Here is a 23985-nt window from a genome sequence, read left to right on the forward strand (position 1 = left end):
GCTAACTATTTAGGTTAAAAGACAGTAAATCTGACATTAAACCATGGACCATGCTTCGATTTATCTTTGTTGCTTTAATAATAAAATTATTATTATTATTATTATCATTATTATTATTATTATTATTATTATTATTATTATTATTATTATTATTATTATTATTATTATTATTATTGCCATGTACTATAGTAATAGTAGTAATGATGATAATGCAATGAAAATGAATATCGACAGAGGGATGATGATGTATCATCATTATTATTTTGTAAAGAAAATTGGCCAAATGAAATTGCCGCCTGCATCATCATTTAATATGATGATGTTACATCATCATCACCTGTTGGATGCATTTATACGACCATTAAAAGTATAGTTGCTGTCCTAGATTTTTGGACTTTCTCTTGACTAAAATACCCTGTTTTTGAATTAGGTTGCTTTTTATTATGAAAGCAGAAAATGTAATTTGGATTGTCACATTTTAGTTCATCTTATCTTATTCCCACTCATTGAGACATATATTTATGGTATTAACTCTCAATCTTTCTCATTGAATCATATGTTTAAAACATTTTAGTTTCTTACTATTGAATTCACTCATTTCTAATGAAAAAAATTGAAAATTAAATCTACCTATAATTTTAATGGTATAATTAAAAGACTATATTTTAAAATGACCTAAAAATGAAACTGTATTTCCATGGTGGGTTAGCAGTTCAACCAATAAGATCATCTCATTGTTGGTTAAGGCAATAAGAAGATTTAAACCTAAATATTTAAGTTAAAAGGCAATAAATCTACAGTAGTAAATCATGCATCTATTACTTATTGTTGTTACATGGGTTTTAACAAGATATTATTATTATTATTATTATTATTATTATTATTATTATTATTATTATTATTATTATTATTATTATCAGCATCATCATCATCATTTTAAATTGCCATGTACAATAATAGTAGTAGTAGTAATAACTACTACTGCTACTACCAACAACAACAAAAACAACAATAATAATGATAATGATGATGATGGTGAAGAGAAAACAAACATCAGTATAATGATGATGCATCATCATTATTTTGCATAAAAAATTGGTTAAGTGAAATTACCACGTGCATTATCATTTGATATGACGATGCTGCATCATCAATTGATATGATGATGTTAAATCATCATCATCACTTGTTAGGTGCATCTATACCACTACTAATAGTATGAATGGGGTCCAGATTTTTTGACTTTTTCTTGACCAAAATACCCTATCTTTTAATTTGGCTCCTTCCTATTATGAAGGCAAAAAATGTAATTTGGATATTAGTCCATCTTATGATTCCCTCTCATTAAGACCTATACTTAAGGTATTAACTCTCAATCTCTCTCATTAAAACTTACTAGAATCAAACCATTTTTTTTCATCCAATTGGCAAGTCAATGGTTCAATCATCCAAGTCAAATGGGTCAACCCATGATGTCATAATTAAAAAATGAAACATTGAAAAATAGATACAAATACAAAAACAAACAAAAAAGTGTGATAAATAAGAAATGCTTTTATTAGTGATGGAAATGGAGTATAAAAAATAAGGAAAGAGAGAGTTTCTAACCTATGACCTTGTTGACTGAGTCAAATGATTATATTGGCTAGCCCACCATGCTGGAGCTCAAATATGCTACCCACACCTAGGGGTGAGCATTATTCGGTTAAAACCAAAAAACTGAACTGAAAATTTTGGATTCGTTTTTTTGCTTTTTGGTTATTTCAGTTTGGTTAGTTCAGTTTTTGAATATTTCGGTTTTGGTTTTGGTTTTTAGAATTAGAAATTCAGTTAACTGAATAAACCGAATTAACCAAACTTTGGTATATAATATCTAATATATGATATATAATATGTAACATATAATATATAATATATTATATATTAATACGTAAGGTAATGAAATTTTATTTCACAATATATTATAATATATAATATATAATATAGTATATATTATTAAGATTTGGTTTTAACTGAAAACCAAACCAAATTTTTCGATTTTGGTTATTTCAGTTTTTATGTATTGTTATAATTTCTTATGGGTAAGGTGTGGGGAGTAGGTACAAACTCACCATGTTATTGTCTGATTAAATAATGTTTTTGCAGGCAAACAACTTGATGGTGAAATGAACTCGAAATCTTGGTTAAGTGAAGATTCAACCAGTTTGACCAGCCAATTTGATTGTAGGATGAAAAAACTTATCATAAGCGATTGGAACTACATTTCTCTTTGGGCAAACAAGTAAACTTGTGATGTCAAAAATTAAATAATAAAAATGAAAAAAATTGTAGAAAATTGGGCATGTCTTTAGTATTATATGTTCATCATATTAAACAAAAATGTGTAATAAATGAGAAATATTGTTGTTAATAATGGAAATGGCTAAAAATACAAAAAATAGAAAGAAAATTAATGTTTAATCCATGACTTGTTGGCCGAATCAACAATTTTGCAACAAAGTGGTAAATAGGCTCAACCACTTGAAGCTCAATGCTTTTTGTTGGTAAGTATTTCATGGTTGTATTAACACTTGTGACCAGCTTCAGAGGAAAAGACCAAATTGGCCTCTATCCCCCAACTGGTGTTGCTTGTGTAAGGTGAATAGTGAGACTGCTTTCCATCTTTTAATCTCCCACCCTTTTGTTTACGGCATCTGGGTGGGACTCCCTTGATAGTTTGGAGAGGTTGTTTGGCCCTAATGTATTAAGAAGCGGTAAAAGGAGGGGTAGGTTGTTGTGGAGATATACAAGAGCAACAGTGGTGTGGACAGACTGGGAAGAAAGAAACCTAAGAACCTTTGAGGAAAAGGAGAGGGGCAAAGAAGTAATTATTGAAATTATTACCCTAAGAGTAGCACACTAAGTCAAAACTCTGAAATTATTCAAGGACTTTAAGTTGGAGGATTTTTCAGGAATTGGGGGGCCATAGTTGTTTCTCCCTCTAAAAATCAGAAAATTTTGGAGGTTTGGTCCTCCCTTCCCCAGGAAGGGTGGATGAAGCTGAATTTTGATGGCAGCAGTATGGGTAACCAAGTGGCCTTAGGCATTGGAGGGGTAATCAGGGATGAGAGTGGTGCTATTCAGGCCTTGTTTTCTGGCCCAATTGAACAAGAGGACTCGGTAAAAGCAGAATTTCTAGCAGCAGTTTTTGGAGTAGAAAGAGCAAAAGAAATGGGCATTAATAGGCTGATTGTTGAAGGAGATTCTAAGATTATAGTGGGATGGCTGATGAAAGGTGAAGAGGTGATTTGGCAACTCAAAACTGAATCCGGGCAGTTCAAATGGATCTTAAAGGATTTGTATATTCAAATCAAATGGATTAGGAGATCTGCGAATAGCTTCGCTGACAGTTTAGTGAAGCAAGGGGTTCAAAGAAACAATATGTACTGGGAACATTTGTAATTTTTTCTTTTTTTTTTTTTGGGGGGGGGGGGGGGGGGCTAGTCCTATTTCGGAATGTCCTTTCACAACTTCTTGTTGTAATTTGCCCTTTATTTTTCTAATCAATAAAATTTCTTCTTTGTGTTGCTGACAAAAAAAAGGCTCAATAAGTTGTTAGTGTGACAGGTCAATCAATTTGGTTGTTAGGTTCAACCATAAGTTGAAAGCATTGATATAAACTGCAAGTAAAAAGATTTGAAAGATGGGTTCTAAATCATCATCATCACCTGAAATTGCCACATGCAATACATGTGTACATTAGCTAGTCTATACAATGGATCAACTGATTGGGAGAGTATTCTTTTCTTCTCTCTTCCTTTCTTTTTCTCCTCTCTTTCTTTCTTCTGTCTGTACAAGTCAGAGATCTAAACCTAGACAGAACCAAGGCTTATTTCAAGGATGAAACAAGACAATCTTATTTTTACCTTTAAGCCATGTTGGGATTGGTGTAGAAGCAGAAACAATGTAGCAGAAAAGGAATTATGAGAAATGCTCCTCCATTTGCCTCCAAAAAAAGGGGCAAGAAAAATGTGGAGAAAATCGAACTTTTACCTGGAATGACCAGGAGAGCTAAGACGGCTTTATTGTTTTACATGAACTTTTAGAAACCAGTAAAATTGAACTATGCAGACATATTCTAATATCAGTGAAACTAAAAGCTCCATTTAAGGCAAGGACAATGATGATATGTGAAACCAAAAGCTACATTAAATTAAGCAATCACTTATTGTCTCCTATCCATAGCATATTTTTACATAATTGAGAATAAAACATAGAGATACTAATGGAAACATTCACTTACCCTTTTAAGTGTTTGAATAACCTCCCTAAACCTGCCAACAGGCTTCTTGCTGCTGATTTCCATTCGCCTTTGATCATGTATCTGATGATCATGGACAACTTTATGAGTTCACAAAATCCATAAAGTAAATTTAATTACACAAATGTAGTTGCTCTTGTTTGTGCGGCCAACCTTTTTCTTTGAATTGGATTTTGATACACAGAATCAAAATCATACAGTGAACCTTCTGCACTTCTTCAAATTCACATTCTAGTTCTTCCTCCTATAAGAAAAAAAATCATAAGTTATGCAAGAGCATCCCTGAAATCCACAACAAAGCTTATATGAAGCTTGGGGAGGCTGACGAAGCAGCTCCTAATTGTTTCCAAACAGAAGACATAATTTTTGAATATTAATTATAGACTAGCCATATAGATCTTTAGAAAGCCAATCTAACATGGGTTGGCCAAATAATTTAGCAAATCTATGGATCCAATGAATTGCTATAATCCTGATAAAACTGAGAGTAGTACTTTGTAATACTTTCAGGGTTCTTATTTAGCAAGTTAATTGATAATGAAAGCTAATTAGTTATTAGATAGTATTAGGAGTTTGTAGTTTCTTAGTTTTACTTTTACTCAGTTTAGGAATCTTTACTTTTATTAGCAAAACAAGTTATTACAAGTAAGCGAAAATATTTTGAAACTTTAAATTACTTAGGAGTGAGGATACTTAGGAAAGTAAGTGTTTGGTTATTTATGAAATTCCATGTATATTTAGAAGTTAGGAAATCCGTAAATATGGATCATTAAAGAATAAGGATGTACTGAAGGTGAGTAATTGAATGGAGGCTTAAGTGTTTTTTCTTTTTTTTTTTCAGTTATTTATCTCCCTTGTATTTATATTTGCATTCTGTCATTGCTTTAAATTTCACCAACCCATCTCCTTCTTTTATTTGCATGTCTTTAAGAATTCCATGGTTTTCGCTTGCATCATGTACAGTCTGCAGAAGCCTAAGGACATCAATGTCCAACTTCATTGGCTGTCTCTTGCTAGGTTTTCTTTACTGGGATCTCTTATTTTCTAATAGCTGTTCATGCCAGGCTGCATTTTAATAACAAGAAACTCTTAAAGAAGCTTATATAATAGCACATATTGTTTAAGTTACAAATCTCTTCTGAAGAAGATTCCCGTTCATCGCTCCCTTCAGGCTTGTTTTTACCATAACCAGTACTAGCCTTGACAGATTTCTTTATTTCCATCCTGGAAAGTTCCACCCTACAACTTGAATTGATTACAACTTAAGTTAGTGATTGAGACCAGACCCGAAAAGGCACTTAAAGGTAATCACCGAGAGTCGTGGAATAAAGCAGTTTTGCTCCAGAAAATAAAACATACAAACAGCAAAATATATGGCATCAACCTCAAATCTATAAATACCTAGTTCGTTTCAAATCAATCACCTTGATTCACAAGTTCACTTTATCCCTCGTCGCTTCACTGCGATTCCCCTCTTGAGTCAATCTGATATTCCTGGAGCTGGTTCCCTGTTTCTCAATGATCAAGCCAGAGAAGTTCGCAGTTGCGGCACAAATGACAACCTGAACCATCCTGATGGACCTGATAGCGAACCGGGAGAAGGCTCAACCTTGAGCATCTTAACGGTACCTAAAAATTGTTAATTTTTAAAATGATCGTGCCCTTTATGGTAAATTTATCTTTTACTTGGATGTATCATGTATACGCTGTATTCCTGCCAGCAAAATTTTTTGTCTTTAAGACCAAGCACGAAAAGGAGATTCTAATCTAGCGGTTTACCCAAAAAGGTTTAAGCCCAGATCGTTTGGTTTGCCTATCCTATCAGGTGTCAAAACTCAAGACAACTAGCCTCCGAGGTTTACATTTCAGGTGTTAACCGTTCCAAGGCTAGAGTCAATGGTGATGCTACGCATCTATCGAAGGGGCATTACGGTCAATTAATGACAATAACAACGACAAGGCACAGTATTCCCAACGAACTATTTTCCTTCTCGCCAAAGGCTGAAGAAGTGAAGAGTGAAGAGTTTTCTTGCCAAAGGTTTAGCAAGTTTCACAACAGTGAGGCAGTGAGCTATGGAGCCCGACATGGAATCCATGGCGTCTTCGATCAGTGTCTCAGTTCCCGTTCTTCGGTTCCTTCTATGCTTCGTCGCCACCATACCGGTAAGCTTTCTATGGAGACTCGTCCCCGGAACCATTCCGAAGCATCTCTACTCGGCGGCGTCAGGAGCTGTGTTATCTTATCTTTCGTTCGGATTATCCTCGAATCTCCATTTTCTGGTTTCGATGTTGATGGGGTACACTTCGATGCTTGTTTATCGCCGGCGATGCGGCATTATCTCGTTTTTCACCGGATTCGGTTATCTTATAGGCTGGTAAGCATTAACTATCGTAATAGAACCTGGTTACGATGCCATGTGGTCTTGAATGGATATATAAGGCTTGCTGTTTTAATTTCCTTTTCTTGAATTGTTTGTTCTTCAGTTGGCCTCGTTAGAGCACAGTTGGTTTAAATTACTTAGTGTCATTAATCGTTCTCGTGTATAATCGTCATGCCTAGATGGTTAATGTGGTAATGGAATTGATTTAAGAAATTATTGTGTAGCTTGGATTTGTATAGTGTGTTTTTATTCCTCCCTTCCCTCTTGCCGTCGTGATTAAACGTCTTCCCGGCCCTTCTCCTTATTGTATAAGTGGAAGGAAGAAAACGCAGTGGATATATGTGACAGTAGTTCGTCCATGTAACTTAATTGAAAATGAAAACTACTGATTAGATTCGTTTATAGACAGAATATAAAATTACTTCCGAAGTACCGTGGATTATAAAGAAACTGTGAGGATTGAGGTATGTGTGAATAGATATACTCTTTCGTAGTTTGGAATGTTTGTAGTAGATGTAATTTCCAAGTTTTGGCAACGTTGTTGAGATGCTAACAAAACCCAGGAACAAGATAAACGATTGGCAAGTAGAGAAACAGGGAAGGGATAAGAAAAACAGAGCAATAAAATAGCACATAGAGAGATTTACGTGGTTCGGCTTATAGCGTACGCCCACGGGCACTAGAGGAGCATTGGAGGAGAAGAAACCCACTAGGGAATAATGGAGATTACAGTTACAGTGTTAACAGCCTCCTCACCAAAACCCCTGCTCTCAAAACACCCGAAGTTCCCTCTTCGTTGAATTACCAGGTCAGCTCCCCAAAACTGCTAAGAAACAGATTTGCAAGTCCAGAGTTCAGCGAGATTGGGATCTGCAAGTCCCACTTGCGAGCCCAGCCTGCAGACTCCTGCGAGTCCAGATGGCTTGCGAATTTGAATATTGCGAGTCCAAATGAATACTTGCGAGATTTCCAGTCAAGGAAATTTTTTTTTTCCTCCTAGAATGAACGCCCCCCCCCCCCCCCCCCCCCCCAAAGAAGAAAAAGAATAAAGAACCACTCGAGAAAGGAGGAATCTTTTTCCTCAATCATAGTGTAGGCTTATTATCTCCAAAACCCAAATTTTAGTAGTGGATTCACAGCCCTACACTGTGAATCCTCATCCATCTAAAATCAGGTTTCTCTTCCAGAGTGGAAATTGCTGCTCCTTGGCCAGTTCTGTACTATTGCATTTCACATAACCTTTACCTAGAGGAAAGGCCAATTAATCATTTTTTTATTTTTAATTATCTCCATCTTGTTTTGTGTAAGTATTCTATATATTTATCTTATTTTACCATAAATAAATAAATCATATTTTATGTCTTACTTCACAACTGTTACATATTTCAAATTACAATAAAACTGCATACGTGGACCACACTTCCACATGGAAAACTCTTGTCCTGAATGTTATCTTGTATTTCTATTTATTCTGTCATCTTTGCAAATTGCAATATCTTCCTTTAAAAGGGGAAGAAAGGAAGAAAGCTTCATGTGGTGCTTGGCACACTTCTAAACCCGTCATACTCGTATTTCCTTTTTAAGAACCAAGCAGTTGATATGGCTTAGATGAGCTAGGCAATGCATTTTTCTATGGCAAATGGGTTATAGAAGTTTTTAGCTCTGAATTTGGAGGGAATAATATAACTTAGAGCAAGATGCCAAGCTACCCCTACCAGAACCTAGTCATTCCATTCTCTGTTCCAATTGGCTGTTGGATCTCTTCATTCCATTTCAGTGTTGGAAAAACTATACTGTGTTTCAACTACTATCTTATACGATCACTGAATTTGGAAGAATCATACATGGATACTGCATCCATACATGGCCAGTTCTTGTTAATATTTCCATGAAGATTCTAGAATAGTAATGTGAAACAGAACAAGTTTAGCTGGCTCCATATAGTTGGAATAAGGCTTAGTTGAATCAGTTCTAGAATAGTAACCCTTAAAACCCAGCCTTTTCCTTGGATCCATCTTGTATAGTAAATAAATACAGCTTAGATCCACCTCACATAGAAGTCTGGAAATAAGGTTGTTTGCATAGTTGTCATGGGATGCACCTCCAACTTCAAAACCTATTGTCTAATCATTAATTTGATAATTTCACTGGTTTTCTGCTTCAATAAATTCTTCCTAGTTTTAGAAATGTCCGAATGGACTTATAACTATTTTTTAATTAACTTATTTTAAACTAAATAAAATTCATTAGTCGAATTCTCTACCTTTGTCTTCAAATTCATGGAATTCTATCCATCTGTTAGTTTATGGCAACCCTTGTGGTCCAAAGTCCTAAATCCTGACTCCTAAATAAGTACATAAATGTGGGTCTTCTTCCATGCCCTTATAATGAAGAGATCCTCATGGCTCCGTATTCATGAAATCTGCTGTTATATTGTTTACCATCTTATCACTATTCCTGTTTCCATTACTCTCATTTTTCTGTTGTTGAATTTCTTCTGTAATTTCTGCCAAAGGAATGAACTGTAATCTACCTGTTTTAAAGAAGAAAAATGCTACAAAGAAACAGAATTTTGACAATGTCTTATATCTATGTAGCCACATATACTACATGAGTGGAGATGCATGGAAGGAAGGAGGCATAGATGTCACTGGTAAACACTATTCATACCTTGTATTTAACTAGTATCTCCTACTTGAAAAAGGTCCAATCAATTATAAATTTTTACTCGATCAAGTAACTTTCCTTATTATTTACCTTGAAGATGAAAACGATAAAAGGAAGAAACAATAAAAATGAACAATTGAACATATCCTAATATATTTTGCAGCCAAAAAAAGTGTTAATATATCAAAATTCCTTGTTAGAAATTTCTACTTCAGGCTTCAGAGATTAGTAGGGATTTTAACACCTAAGTAACAAAAGCACTTCATTTTCTGAAATTTGGATGCATCATATGTTTTTTTTTTTTACTTATGTTTCAGATATATGCCAAAATTTCAATCTGGTGGTCTTTTAACTTGTTTTAGTTTTCTTGTTGCCACCATTTTTCTAAGTAACAAGGGCACTTCATTTTCTGAAATTTGTGCTATCATACCTGTAATGGTGATTAGAGCAAGAGAAAGAGAAAACAGAGAGAAGAGAAGAAAGTGAATGGACAACAAGACTGTTCTTAGTGGGCCCTAGAACAGAATTTATATTAGGTTTTTGATATTACATAAAAAGCCTGATGTGCCCCTGATTAGTGATGGGACACCTAGACAAAAAAAAAAAAAAGAAAGCTAATTTAGGCCCACTAAAAAACAAATCTAAAATATAAGAAGAAAAGGCCTACATAGTCACTCATTACAACACTCTCCCTCAAGATGAGCATAGACATCCATCATGCCCAGCTTTCCAAGTAAACCATGAAACTTCATTAAAGGAAGGCCTTTTGTCATAACATCAGCTATCTACATCTCTGAGGGTGTGTAGGGAATAAGCTTTCTGGTAGTGCTCTTGCTTTCTGGTAGATCCACTAATTTCCATGTCTTGGCCTTCACCTTCCATTTCCTCATTCATAGCCTCTCTCCATTTTGGATCAGATACAATGTCAGAGTACCTGGAGGGGAACATGAATAGAAGAAAGACCAGAGACAAAAGAATAATAGTGAAGGATAAGCAAGAAAAAGAAACATATTTAGCAATGGGGTGTCAAGTGGTACAAGAATGAATAAGCTTACAAAGAGTAATGGGAAGATCCAAGTCAAAAATAGGTGTAAGAGCATCAGAAATAGGATTAGCTGGGTCCACCAGGGCAGATTGATTTAAGTCTGATTGGTTGTTTCCACAAGTTGGAGGTTCCCTCTTCCTCTTCCTATAGAAGGTTCTCAATTCTTTCTATTGTTCAAGATTTGTATTATTAGCATTAGCCCCATCTCCTACATCCGGAGAAGTAATAGGGTCAATAGAAGCCTCACTAGATTCACCTAGACTGCTAGAATTAAGAGGATCAAGAGGACAAGCTAGAAGACTAGAAGTGGAAGACAACACAAAAGGAGAAGGAGAAGAGGGATCCTCTTCCACCCTACTAGTCTCCCCCTAAAGAGGATTCCTAGGAGATCGAACGAAGGATTGAGACTCGAAGAAAAAACACCTCCTAAGTGACATATTTTTTCTTGGTAATCGGATCATAACACTTAATCCCTTTTGTGTAGAAGAATACCCAAGAAAAACATCCCATATGGCCCTAGGATCCAACTTTGTTTTCTTGGGATCCTTGACATGGATGAAACATACACAACTAAAGACTCTTGGAGGAAAGGAAAATCATAAAAAATAGGAAAAAGGATGGAAAAAGGAGTTCTCAATCCATCGCGGAAAAGTAGCTCCTGAGATTCACTCCCCTTGCGAGTGTGATGGAGCTCGCCCCGAATCCGGTCGAGCTCGCCCTGGAGCTTCTGATTGGTAGCCCGATGGTCGATGGCATCGACGCGGTGGAGGAGCGTCTGGAGGGCCATAGCATGGATGGATGTATTCACCTGCCAACAAAAAGAGGATCAGAGGACAACAAAAGGAAGCAAAATGAGAGAAGAAAGGAAAAAATCACTTACCACCATGCAGTGAGAGGAGGCAAACGCGGCGAGGTCCCCGGGCTCCATATTCCCCCAATGGGCGGCTTCGTCATTGCAAATCACCTTCTGGCTCCTTTGTCGAGCCACGACGTAGTTGTTCACCCCTTCCCAGTTCCCCACTGGGAACGGAGGGTAAGGGGATGGTTGGAGAGGGTTACGGGGAGTCACCCCCTGCTATGGGAGCTCGTCCCCTTTGAGACCAGCCCCACTAGCTCCCTCGGATGGATGTGGCGGGATTTCAGGCGGTGGGATCTCAGGTAGAGGGGAGGATAAAGTCGGCTCGGCAGATCCAAACTCAGTACCCCCCAAGGTGGGAGTCTGGTCGGGGCGTGACCTCTTCACCTTGCGCCTCTTTTGAAAGAAGGCGGCGCGAGTTGATACCAGACATGATGGCTGCCAAGAAGAAATCACAGTATTAGTTCGGTAAGAATGAGATATATACGCATATGAACACAATGTCGTGACAAAAACCACGCGACCTAAAAGGACAACCTACCCGAGCTCAAGCTGGCCTGCACGAGCTTCTCCTCGGCCAAGTAGTTCGAACATAGGAAGCCTACTGGTACCCAGGACAACATCGTTTTCTGAGTTTCAGGGTCCAACTCGACCCCGGAGTCCTAGATTGCGCCCCTCCAAGAAGTAGGGAAGGGCCACCCTTCGGGGTTGCGGACCAAAAAATAATCCCGCTTCCAGGCGGGGATTTTCTTTGGGAGCTCATGCAAGAGCTTGTAGCCACGACGGGGAGAGAAGTAGTAGAGACGCCTCTCCGATGGAGCCCTGGGAGTGGTATTCTTTATACGGAGGATAGCAGAAAAGATGTCCAGACTCAAGGGAAGACAATATTCCCAACACAAGGATATCGTCCCAACCAAGTTTCGGATGACATTGGGATGGAGTTGGTTAATAGTGACATTGAAGTGGTTTAGCACCTCCACTATCAAGGGGTGTAGGGGAAGACGTAGGCCAGGCTTGAGCTGTTCCTGGTAAATGACTATATCGTTGGGACCGTGCTCCCACGGAAAGTTACCAGTGGGGATGCAGTAGAGGAGGTCCCTAGGAAGGTGGAAATAGCTAATCAGAGACCTAAGTCTCCCCTCTATCATGGAGGAAGGGCCGAAAGTATCGGACTCCCTTCCCCGCGAAGTGGAAGCTCTTTCGCCGGAGACCTCCCTGGCCCCCAGAACCTGCTCCCAAGCTTCCCTCGAGCTCGAGGGAGCATCATCATCCTGGTTACTCCCCTGGTGACGAACATGGTACGGGTATCCCAACATGATTGACAGTAAGACTCATCAAAAGGGGACGGGATGAAATAAGTTGAGGAACTCGAGTAGACTTGACAGGTGTGCGACCTCAGGATCCGAAGACAACAAGATGGCGTGAAGGGAAACGAGGCCCAGAAGGCCCTCCTATTTATAGCTACCACGTCTCCGAATCGATGGCCAGGATCAAAGCAGATCCAACGGCTCGCAGGTGCATTGACCGCACGCCTTCTGAAAACCGAAGGTGATTGGCGGCACGTCTTCCATGATTAAGGTAATAGCGACTGCACGATGTCCGGAGTTAAGAGCCACTTCAGCACGTTTTTGGAATCCGAAAAGTCATGAAAGTCGGCAAATCTCTTGATTCCCGCAGATGCATTTAATGTGAGTAGTCAATCAAGTTTGAATTTCGATTAAATCAGTCCATCACGCTTCATGAACTCGCGCTAAGGCAACGCTCTCAGCTCAAGGAGTGGGGGGCAATTGATAGAGGACGATTTGGTCCGGCCTATGAAATGGCAACATGTGGACACTGACTCAGCATAAGCGACAACTCAGCATTGTGGCCCAGTACAACCAAGTAATGGGCCCATAAGGCAGCTCGCTACATCGTAGCGCACAAAAGGAGGAGCCCGCCACAACGCGAGCTCCGAGTTCCCTGAGCTACCTCTAAAGGGATATTCCGAGGCAACTTTAGCTCGCGAGCTAAGAAAACCAACTCGCCCGAGCTCCCAAGCAGACAAGTCATCCCGAGGACCAATTCTACTAAGGGTACTCCTGAAGTATTCCGAGCTCATTTCAAAGTAGCTCGCGAATGGGCCGCACAAGCATTCCTCAGGAAGCTTCTATCTGACAGCCCGTACCGATCAGACTGCACCACGTCCCTTACTGACGGCGCAGTCCCTATCCTTTCGACAGTCTGCACCCACGTCTCTCAGCAGGCGGAGGCGTGTCTGTCACTTTGGAGACGTGTCACTCACCCGGGCGAGGAGTATGTCACAACGGCCACCTGCGCAGCCCTGACAGGTAACGATTGTAGCAGGGGCCCAGTGGCAGTTATGCCCGATCTGACAAGAATGCCCCTATAAAAGCCCTCAGGGCAGAAGAGAAACTTCTTCTTGAGACCTCTAATCTATTAGCTACCGACTCTTCTTTTCCTTCTTTCTTGCATTCTAACTTAAGCATCGGAGTATTCCCACCGGGTAAAATCCCCAGGAATCCTTCCTTTCCATCTTCTCAAGTGCTGTCCGTTGCCAACGAGGAGCCAATTAGCAGCCAGCTAGGAGTGCCCGGATCGTGCTGCATCAGGTTCCATCACTCCATTCATTTTATTTAAATGCATATCCATATATATTTTAAGTGAAGGATGGGGTATACAGTCAAAGTGTAGTTAAAATGTCCTCTAGGTGTTTTTGAGGCTCATTGCCTAGATGATCAACTAGGTAGTTGGTATAAATAAAAACATTTATTAGGGGTAAGTAATTATTCCCTTTTACATTTTAATATGAGGGTGTGTGTAACCTAATTTATTTTTGCCATGGGCATGGTTCAACATATTGATACACCCTTGGGTTCCTGAAAACACCTATAAACAGGTGTATCGGGTACCCAAAGATACAATACAACCCAATATGGGGCGTATCATATTGATACTTTGAACCTTGGTTATGGGTATATAAAAGACCATTACCCAATATTGATCCTAGCTATTTGGGTCTTGGGAGGGGTGGAATGGATACGCAAAGTGCTAGAGGTGTGTAGAAGTCTAAAAATTGTGGCTATTAATCACTATGCATATGTGTGTTCCACTGCTGTTAATGAATTCTTTCTATTTCCCTGAAAATCAGGTGTTAAGTGATTTAAATTTGTAGTTTAATAGTTTATAATCAACAATTAATTACATAATACTTGTTTACAATTATATATATACATATTATAGAATATGTGTATATATGGGTCATTATTTGGTGAAATGGTAGAATATTAGGCTGATAAGTGTAATAACACATTTGTGTCTGAGAGAGGCTTCTTCATGCAAAAAAAAAAAAAGCCAGAGTTAAGGTCTGTGTCCAGTCCACCCTTCCCAAGTAGTTGGGACTATCATTTGATAGTGGCCTTTTACATTATAAAATATGTTTATATTTTTTATTTTATTTTTCACTTAGGCGACAACAAGTTGTTGCGTAGTGTTGACTCATCTTTCCAGGAAAAAGCAACCAGACGTTGCCTCTCTTAACTATATAGGTGGTAAGAATGATATTGAATATTGATAATAACTTAATGTGGAGTAACTTGATCAACATCTCATGGTATGAGCCATATCTAGCTATAAAATTCTTTCTCTTGCTACTCTTTTCCTTGACCCTGAACACTGAATCAGTGATTATCAGTTAACATTTCCAGTCTTGTTTACTAATCTTACTATCAACAAACATAACTCAAGAACATATTTATAGAAGAATATGGCAAGATAACAAGGAAGTAAAGAGTTCAAGAAGTGCAAGGATGTTAAGATGAGGGAGAATCATGAATTATTGCCTAAGAACAATTAGTCATTCAGAATTTTTTTATATATGTTTCAAAGCTTGAATGCTCACCCCCTTTGGTAGCTTCCTGATACTTTAAGTTTTGTACAGAAAAGTCTCAAATAGAAAAAAAAAAGGATAAGGAAGTTTAGATAATAATTCCTGTAGCATTTGACAAGAACTCTTAATTTTTTATATTGTATATTGAGGTCAACGATCAATAACTACTGTCACTTTTTCCCAAATAGGAGCCTTGATGGTTGTTTCACTGAAAGTCATCTCCTGTGCAATTAATTACAATGATGGGCTATTGAAAGAAGAGGGTCTACGTGTGGCACAAAAGAAAAATCGGTTGCTCAAGTTACCTACTCTTGTAGAGTACTTTGGTTATTGCCTTTGCTGTGGGAGTCACTTTGCTGGACCAGTTTATGAAATGAAGGATTATATTGAATGGACAGAAAGGAAAGGGGTAGGTTTAGCATTTAAGAGCTCACTTCTGTTCATTTGAATGCTTTCTTTACTTGAACTAATAAAATTGGAACTATTGTAACCTCCACCTGCACAGATTTGGAGCCAGTCTATGAACAAACCATTACCATCTCCTTATGGTGCAGCAATTAAAGTTCTAGTTCAAGCTGCAATATGCATGGTCCTGTATTTATATCTGGTGCCACGTTTTCCAGTATCCCGGTTTACTGATCCCATATATCATGAATGGGGATTCTGGAAACGGCTGGTTTACCAGTATTTATGTGGCTTTACAACACGCTGGAAGTATTATTATATCTGGTCAATATCAGAGGCATCTCTTATTATATCTGGTCTTGGATTCAGTGGTTGGTCAGATTCTTTTCCATCAAATCCACTTTGGGATCGTGCAAAGAATATTGATATCATTGGTGTTGAGTTGGCAAAGAGTGCTGTTGAGTTGCCGCTTGTATGGAACATCCATGTCAGCACCTGGCTACGTCATTGTAAGTGTCTACTGCTACATCATAGCATGGTAACCATCAAGTTAAAGATATGGGAATATTCTCAATCCAGAATGACAATGTCTTGAATCTCTTGATAATATTATTTGATTTGGAGCAAATATATTTATATGTTTCTGTATCTGTGTGTGGATGCATTTTTATGCTGAGGATGTTCTTGGTTGTTTGCTCAGTTGCCTAATTTTTAATGATTGTTAAATCTTTCACCCCCGACATCAATTAAATATATATTAAATTATTAATGAAATGGATATCTTAGAACATGCATCCAGTGCAAATTTTTTATTATGGCCTCAAAGACACATGGCCATGATTGGAGTCACTAATCGAAGATGAAGAATTACTAAAATATGGTTACAAATTGAAATATCCTATCATTCGTAGCCCTTCCAGAAAAAAGGAAAAGAAAAAAGGGCTTCCTATCTTTCGTATCCAATACAGACATGTAAACATAAGCAGCTAATATATATTCGTACACATTCATATATGGACGCTTTTTGTGTGGAAAAATGTTGACTTCGTCAGATTCCAGCACCAAGCAATCTTTGACTTCTCCTTGCTTGTAACATGCTTGGATGGTCACCAAAGAGAAATTACCTTTTACTTTTCTTGTTGCTAGTTATGTTCCATATATTGGTACTTCATGATCACATTCATAAACATGTACTGGTAATTCAAGACTACAGAGCAGTCAGCAAAATCTAGTTAATTGGTTGTGCTCTTTTTTTGGCATATATAATTGACATTTTCTGCTTGTCATTTTAGATGTTTATGAAAGACTTGTTGAAAAGGGAAAGAAACCTGGTTTCGCTCAACTGCTGGCAACACAAACTGTTAGTGCTGTTTGGCATGTAAGTATGTTTCTCCACCATGCCTTGTGATCCTTTTTTTTTTCCTTTATTGGCCTTTTTATCTTGTGATCTTCCATCAATTGATGATGGGTTTAGTTATTCTCCCCTAGCTGACTGTTTAAACTGTACTAGTTTTCTATTTCCTGGAAGTTAGTTTTGCAAAATCAGTAGTTTCTATCACTACACTAACAGGGCATTATAAGATTTCTTGCTTAAGATAGTTTTCTAAATTTGTAAACTGTGCCGATCTTATTGATTGCTTTTCAACTGTTGATTTTCAGGTTGAAGATCTAAAATATGTTATTTAAAACCTACACATTGAGGGAGTAGGGTGGGGAACACATAGGGTTCGGATAACTTTGTCTGTCAATTATTCTCAGATCTCATTATTGTGAAAATGTTTAAGTTTCATGAGTGATTCTTCATCTTTGTCAAGTAATCTGTCAATAACTTTGTGATTTTGTTGTGAGAACAATCATGTAACTTATTTCCCGCCCTGTATGTTTTTACTTGGACAAAGTACAAAAAGAGGATGATAGTTGTTGTCCTATTTCCTTTTGTCTTTCATGTGAACATTCTTAGACAACATGATTGCTGGTTATCATAGGGAGGTTCATTAAAATGAAATGTCTATTTTCATCTTTTATGTATGATTGTATGCTGCATCCAACTTCCATTTCCTGTGCTTATAGGGAATTATAGGATTCCTTGTTTAAAGTTGGCTTCTGAATTTGTTATTATGGGCCAGTCCAATTGAATACATGGAACAATGAGGTGTTTAAAATAAATACCTTTTTTTTTTCAGTAGCCTCTATTCTCAATTGTAAGACTGAAATACTATTGGACCATAATATTTGAATATTAATGATGATTGCCAATAATATGCATGTAGCTGATGCCATATAGTTGGGATGATGATGATGATTGGTGACTGCGATGCTAAGCCAAGTCCTTACGTACTAAACTATCAATTTGAAGCTGCAGATTTAATATCTGAGAATTTCATAGATGCACACACAGGGAAGGGGGACACATGGGGCTCAATTTACTTTATTTTGATCTATTATTTGCAGGCCCTACTGTTGTGAAAATGCTTTTGAAGTTTAATGAATGATTCTTTATCTTTGTCATTGCCAAGAAATATCTGTCTACCTTTTTGACTTTGTTGGAGAATGTTTCTGTTTACCCATTTCTTTCCCTGCTTGTTTTTCCTTACCTCAGTCAATAAGTGCAAAGAGGGTAATAGTTGGTATCCTGTTTCCTTTTATAGCTCATGAAATCATGCTTAGAACATATCATTGATGGTGATTATAGGAAATTTTATCAAATGAAATGTGTCTATACCTTTGTGACTTTGTTGGAGAATATGCTTCTGTAACCCATTTCTGCCCTGCTTGTTTTTCCTTACCTTGATCAACAAGTGCAAAGAAGGTAATAGTTGGTATCCTGTTTCCTTTTATGTCTCATGTAATCATTCTTAGACCACACCATTAATGGTGATTATAGGAAATTTCATTCAAATGATGTCTGTTTTTGTCTTATAACGATGACTATGCTGCAACCAACTTCTGTTTCTGTTTCTCTCAAATTGCAGGGACTGTATCCTGGATATATCATATTCTTTGTTCAGTCAGTATTGATGGTAGCGGCTTCAAGAGGTACTCTTCAAATTATGCCTTATTATTTGTGGAATTCTGTTTATCATTTCTTGATTTCCTTGTTTTTGTCTTTGAGCAGTTATCTATAGATGGCAACGAGCTCTTCCTCGGAACATGGACCTAGTTAAGAAGATACTGGTGTTTATGAACTTTACTTGTACATTATTGAGTTTGAACTATTCCTGCGTTGCTTTCCTGGTTGGTTCATATCTACTCGTTTTAGCTTTGAATTTGGAATTTCCAGGATTACAATTTACATTTGCTTCGTTAAATTCTGTTTTGACGTTTTGTACTTCATTACCAAGGTGTTGAGCATGCACGAGACAATCACTTCATATGGGAGTGTTTATTACGTTGGAACAGTTATTCCCATTATACTGATACTCCTGGGTTGCATCTTCAAACCAAAACCTTACAGGTCTAAAGATTAGAAAGAGCAATGAGATGGTAACTACATGTTTTTATTCTGCTCAACACTGCTGGAAAAGGAGTGGTAGCACCCCCCCCCCAAAACCTTCTCTTCATGTTTGGTAAATTGTAATATTTTTCTTAGTTAAGAAAGAACTGCATTGGCATCAAATGTTTAACCTTACTCCTACATGTTTGGCTCGCGATTTGCTTTACAATTATTTCAACTTTTATTGTTGGTTATTTTGTTTTTCTCTAATCATGAATTGATAGATGTTGAACACTTTTAAACTGCTCATGGCAGCCGTCCAGCCACATTTCTTTGCTAAAGTTTATATTCCATTGATGGGGATATGATGGAATCCTATAGCATTGCAGTTGGTATACATGGTTCACATTGCCCAATTGAAATATCCTGCCAGATCAACTGCCCTATATATATATATATATATATATATATATAAAATAAGAAGAGATTCTCTTCCATCTTAAGCAGACAAATTCCTCCGATATCAAAAGGAGAATAGTATACTTATTGCTGTTTCTGCTTTTGATTTGTGGGCAAAAAAGTAGATGTCCAGAAAAATTACTTAAACCTCCTGTGGGTTATCTGACAATCACTTAAACCTCTCATGGGTTTTGATCCTAGCAAAAACCTCCCTTCAAGGACTATGATCATGTAATGCTTTAAATTTTTAAGCATTATGTGGGAAAAAGTGGGAAAAAAATTTAATGCATCATTTCTTTCATTTTCTGTCAGGAAAGTTAAAGGAAGAGAGGTTTTGCTAGAGTCAAAACCAGGGGAGGTTTAAGTAATTTTCCTAAACTACTTTTGGTTTTGATTCTGAGGAAGTGATGGCGAGCATGCTTCGGGATCTTGGTTACCAATATAAACGGAATCTGTTGTTGCTGGATCCCAAATAAGGATCCAACTTGCAGCATGTAAATACAGACTTCACAATGTATTTAGACATGAATCTGCATTTTCATTCTCAAAAGTGCAGTCCTATTGGGGATTCAGCAATGGCTCCCACTTATAAGGCTCACAAATACATATATGTACAGTGCAAATACATAGTTTAGAAATTAGTATGCGTGAGAGTGAATGGCAAGAAATTGGTATGCGTTTCGGTGTAACTGGCGCCACAAAACAAGCAACCAGCGTCATTGTCCAGGTAACAATGGACTTGAGAAAAATATGCCCCTTATTCTCGGATTTCTTCTTGCTCATTTGATTTTTTATTTTTCTTTCTTTTTGTTCATTTGAATTGAGTGCCATAACTAGGAAATGGTTGTCTTTTCTTTTCAATCTGATTTCAGAATGACGAAGTACATGACATTCTGGACTACTGAATGGTATGGAGTAAATTTTTAGTTTCTATTAAAGAGTTTGTGTCCATGCTATTGGACGCACCATTATTTGACTCACTTTTTTGCATGAGCTGTAAATTGAGTCTGAGTTCCTTCTCTTAAGATCTTCATTTTCTTTCTTCCTTTTTTTCCCTTTTCTTTTTAGTAAGAAAAGTGGAGTTTCCTGATAAATTTTTAAAATGTAGAAAATTTAAGATTTTGAGTTTTGGAAGGTAGGTAATAAATATGAAAAAAATAAAATCTATAAAAGGTCCTGTCAATTGGGGAAGGAACATGATATTGTTGGAACCCTAATTAAAGAAACAAATAATGCCATTTGGAGGGTAGATATGTCTAGATAAGATCCCTTCTTTCCCGAATTGGGAATCCCCAAGAGTGTGCGATATTTGAGCGTCACATTATGTGCGGACTTGTTATGATCAAACAAGAATTTTTGGAAGTTGTGAACCCATAAATATGTTTAGGAGAGACTCCTTGCTTTAAGAAGGTGGTATCATCAGAACTAGTTCCTTTAAAAACTGCAAAGCTATCTCTTTCTTGATTCTCTGAATTGTTTAAGTTTACATGGAGTATGATTATGCTTGGATTTCTAATGGAACTCCACAAAATGTTGCGTTTGATTGCAGTTTGGCCTTTGAAAATGACTGTGTTACAGTTATTAATGAAACTTGTGGCCAATGAGGTTAATTTATTTTCTTAAAGGTACTCTCAACAAAGCCTGTGGTGGTGACCAGACATGAATTTCTTCGATTCTTTTCTACTACACTTTAATGGATAAGCTTGAAGAACACCTTATCTCTACAGAAACTTTTCCAAGCCAAATATCAGGTTCTGCCAAAGGGGACAGAAAGAGAATTGTAATTCAAGCAGAGTGAAAGCCCATAATCCTTGATGAAATCCAGAGAAATTGAAAGGACTGGTTACCTTGAGGCGCACAACCCTCCTTATGGCCAATACTAGTCCTGGCATAAGACACTTCACGTCTGTTATATCATGTTTTAGGGAGTATACCTGGAGTTCACAGTCAGTAACATTCAGATAAGGTTATATGCACTGTTCAAATTTTTCAGGAAGCAGAACCCAAAAAACCTACCTCCCCTGGACCAGAGAAATGAACTGTTGTACTGGATGGAAGCCCTGGAAGAACCAAGCTGTGCACACGGATCCCATCCTCTCCCAGAACTTGCCCCCTTGCCTTAGTGGACAAGAGCAAGAATGAGCTTATCTCATAATGGTAAAACCAGAAAAAGTATTGTCTTCATTACTCTTTAAATTAATGGGGGTGAATGAGTGATGCCTGTTATACCGATAAGATTCCTTGCTCATGAAAATCTAGCCTTAATTACCTTATACTTTTTTATCATTTTCAACTTTGGAAGTAATAAACTACTGATTTTGTAGAGTAGTTGTCTGTAGATAAGGCCATTGAATTTATGTGGTCAAATGCAGTGCTCATATGTTTCAGTAAGGGTCTCATCTTACCAAAATGTTTGTTGAAATATCTTCTCTGTTGTAGATCTGGCCAAGGTTAGAGAGATTGTTGGCAATTTGTATTGCATCAGGTGACGGAAGATCCTGTTCATGAATGTGCAAGTTAGTAACCTGGAAAAGCAGTTTGCCAAGAGTAGGGATAAATCAAAAGGCGGCCAATGTCTTGATGAGTAGAAAACATTGATCTAATTGAGAAGACAGAATGCTGAACGCGGCCTACCCAATTTAAAAAAGCAAAGCTGAATAAAATATATGAGCTACTTGAGTTGATTCTTCTCAAGCTGACTTGATCAAACCTTATTACTCATTAATGCTATTATAAATTCCGGTACTTTTCCCAGCATTCATTCTCTTAGATAACTTCTACAGTATTTGTTATCGATGTTGCATATCAAACGCTGATATTAAAATATGGGAACAGTATCGACTTTGGAAATGAATCTACTGACTTTTCAGTTCAATTTCAAGTGAAGTTCTTACATTTCTGGATTCTGGTTTAACTTACTGATGCATTTGGTCTTGACTCTACAATTTCTACGTTGTTGTAGTGGAAGGACGCCGAAATGGCCGCTTGCTGGAGCAGTATAGATCCAATGGACAATGTTGGGGCGATCAGACAGCCCTGAATTGGACGAAACAAACAAAGCACATACAAAAGTTTAACGCAAAAGACACAATTCAAAAAATAAAATAAAAAACACAGACAAGGAAAAAACGAAACAAATCCTCACCCCGAGCTAGCTCACCATGCTGGCCTTCTCGCAGAATGAAGATAGTGCCGTAATAGTATCTAGATTAATCCGAGGCACATAAACTACACTCCTCATGCCAAAGGCTGTTGCCTGCAAGATAAAAGAACAGAGATGAGAGAACAGTTGAAAACGAGAGAAGAAATTTCAGAGGGGTGAGTCCGGAAAGAGGCCACACCTGTTTGACATTTTCATAGACGGTTGATGGTTCAGTGAAATCGACAACAACTCCATTTGCTTTTGACTGCAAAAGACTCCCATAAACGTGTTGTTTGAGAGAGAGCAAAACATACAACACAAAAGAGGAAGAAAGAAAAAACAGAAGAGAGGAAAGAGAGAGCGCTGGAAGTAGGAGATTACCTGAGATATGGAACCCAGAACCATGGTGAGATCATTTATTATTGGCACCTCCAGAGGCTCCTCCATATTACATACCTACCCAAGAAATTCCTCCTGTTAATTGACCATGACTGTGATTCCAATTTCCAGAAACCTTTTAACAAGTGAAAAAGTAAAATGAGAAAGAAAAGATAAAGAGGCAACCTTTCCAACATCTTCTCCTACAAGTTGGGAATCCACAGCACCGGCTATTTCCATTCCTCTGGCTTTGGTCACTGCAACTATTGCAGCCTTCCCTATTTCCTTGGTTGCACCATTGATGACTACCTTTTCTCCACAGGGCAACAACGATCAACGAAAAAGGAATAGACCACCTTAAACTTTGTCCCCATAAGAGAGAAACTGGAGAAGTAAAAGATGTGTGAATGTACCTTGATATTGTTTTGTGAGGGTTGGACTGAACATGATATGGGAGACTTGGGTTTGAGCCTGTGGATTCTCTTGTAGTTGGTGGGCTGAAATGGTGGGCACCTCAGGGCTGCTGCCATGGTACCTCAGTTGCTCAGAGCTCTCTCTCTCTCTCTGTCGGTAACGGTAAGGCCGGCTAACCTTGGAATTTGGATGCAAACGCATGAAGAGGGAAGATGGCATGGAAGATTTTTATTGCTAACTTAAGATAAGGAGGCGTGGATAAGGCATTGTTTGATTTCACTTTTAAAAAGTACTTATTTTAATAGTTGGAGTCACACATTAAGTGATTATATGTGTTTTAGTAAAAAAGTGAAGAAAAAGTACTTTTTTATTTTCTTTTTGTAAAAGAAGCACTTATTAAAAAAGTGACCTCAAGGTCGCTTTTTTTTAGCACTTCTTAGAGAAGTGCTTCTTCCAATCTAATGGGACAAACCAGTCCCTATTAAAATTTTAATACCTAAAATACCCCCATGTGAGGATTTTCTTCCCTCTCCTCCCATTCGAACACAACCTAGGGAGTGGCGCCTTCAAACTTGTCGTTTTGCCCTTTTCTGTGTTTTGTGAAGTTTTTCTTCAA

At 37.7% G+C, this 23985-nt stretch overlaps 2 protein-coding genes and 1 long non-coding RNA gene across 8 annotated transcripts in view; 1 reads left to right on the top strand and 2 right to left on the bottom strand.

Moving 5' to 3' along the window:
- Positions 1-5862, bottom strand: part of LOC148880047 (uncharacterized) — a 26364-nt gene extending 20502 nt beyond the window's left edge. The window contains exons 1-3 of the long non-coding RNA XR_016104451.1: positions 5725-5862; positions 4454-4544; positions 4283-4363 (exon numbers count right to left, since the gene is read on the bottom strand). This is a non-coding gene — a long non-coding RNA (uncharacterized LOC148880047). The remainder of the gene's footprint in view (positions 1-4282; positions 4364-4453; positions 4545-5724) is intronic.
- Positions 5787-19278, top strand: LOC148880048 (lysophospholipid acyltransferase 1-like). Of its 3 annotated transcripts, none has more exons than XM_088961854.1 (9): positions 5787-5925; positions 6022-6675; positions 9279-9334; positions 15327-15547; positions 15644-16052; positions 16836-16921; positions 18516-18579; positions 18659-18777; positions 18885-19278. In XM_088961854.1, exons 2-9 carry the CDS (start codon positions 6374-6376, stop codon positions 19008-19010), a joined length of 1383 nt encoding a protein of 460 aa, XP_088817980.1. In that variant the 5' UTR covers positions 5787-5925; positions 6022-6373; the 3' UTR covers positions 19011-19278. The 3 variants fall into 3 exon arrangements, 2 of the variants coding, with proteins under 2 accessions (XP_088817980.1, XP_088817979.1); XM_088961853.1 differs by having other exon boundaries at positions 5789-5925; positions 6126-6675; XR_016104448.1 differs by having other exon boundaries at positions 5867-6675; positions 16836-16925.
- A 1586-nt stretch (positions 19279-20864) lies between these two features.
- On the bottom strand, positions 20865-23641 carry CRR1 (Dihydrodipicolinate reductase, bacterial/plant). Of its 4 annotated transcripts, none has more exons than XR_016104449.1 (10): positions 23369-23617; positions 23142-23260; positions 22959-23033; positions 22777-22842; positions 22596-22691; positions 22355-22471; positions 21841-21933; positions 21452-21548; positions 21283-21369; positions 20865-21189 (listed from the first exon to the last, which is right to left on the bottom strand). XR_016104449.1 is itself a non-coding variant. In XM_088961856.1 (10 exons), the coding sequence occupies exons 1-10, from the start codon at positions 23483-23485 to the stop codon at positions 21157-21159; spliced, it is 909 nt and encodes a 302-aa protein (XP_088817982.1). In that variant the 5' UTR covers positions 23486-23641; the 3' UTR covers positions 20865-21156. The 4 variants fall into 4 exon arrangements, 2 of the variants coding, with proteins under 2 accessions (XP_088817982.1, XP_088817981.1); XR_016104450.1 differs by having other exon boundaries at positions 23142-23264; positions 23369-23603; XM_088961856.1 differs by having other exon boundaries at positions 21452-21553; positions 23142-23264; positions 23369-23641.
- Between the last annotated feature and the right edge of the window lie 344 nt (positions 23642-23985).

This window comes from Nelumbo lutea, chromosome 1 (assembly GCF_056320005.1).
Source record: "Nelumbo lutea isolate HS-2025 chromosome 1, American lotus-T2T, whole genome shotgun sequence".
In the NCBI taxonomy this organism is placed as follows: domain Eukaryota; kingdom Viridiplantae; phylum Streptophyta; class Magnoliopsida; order Proteales; family Nelumbonaceae; genus Nelumbo; species Nelumbo lutea.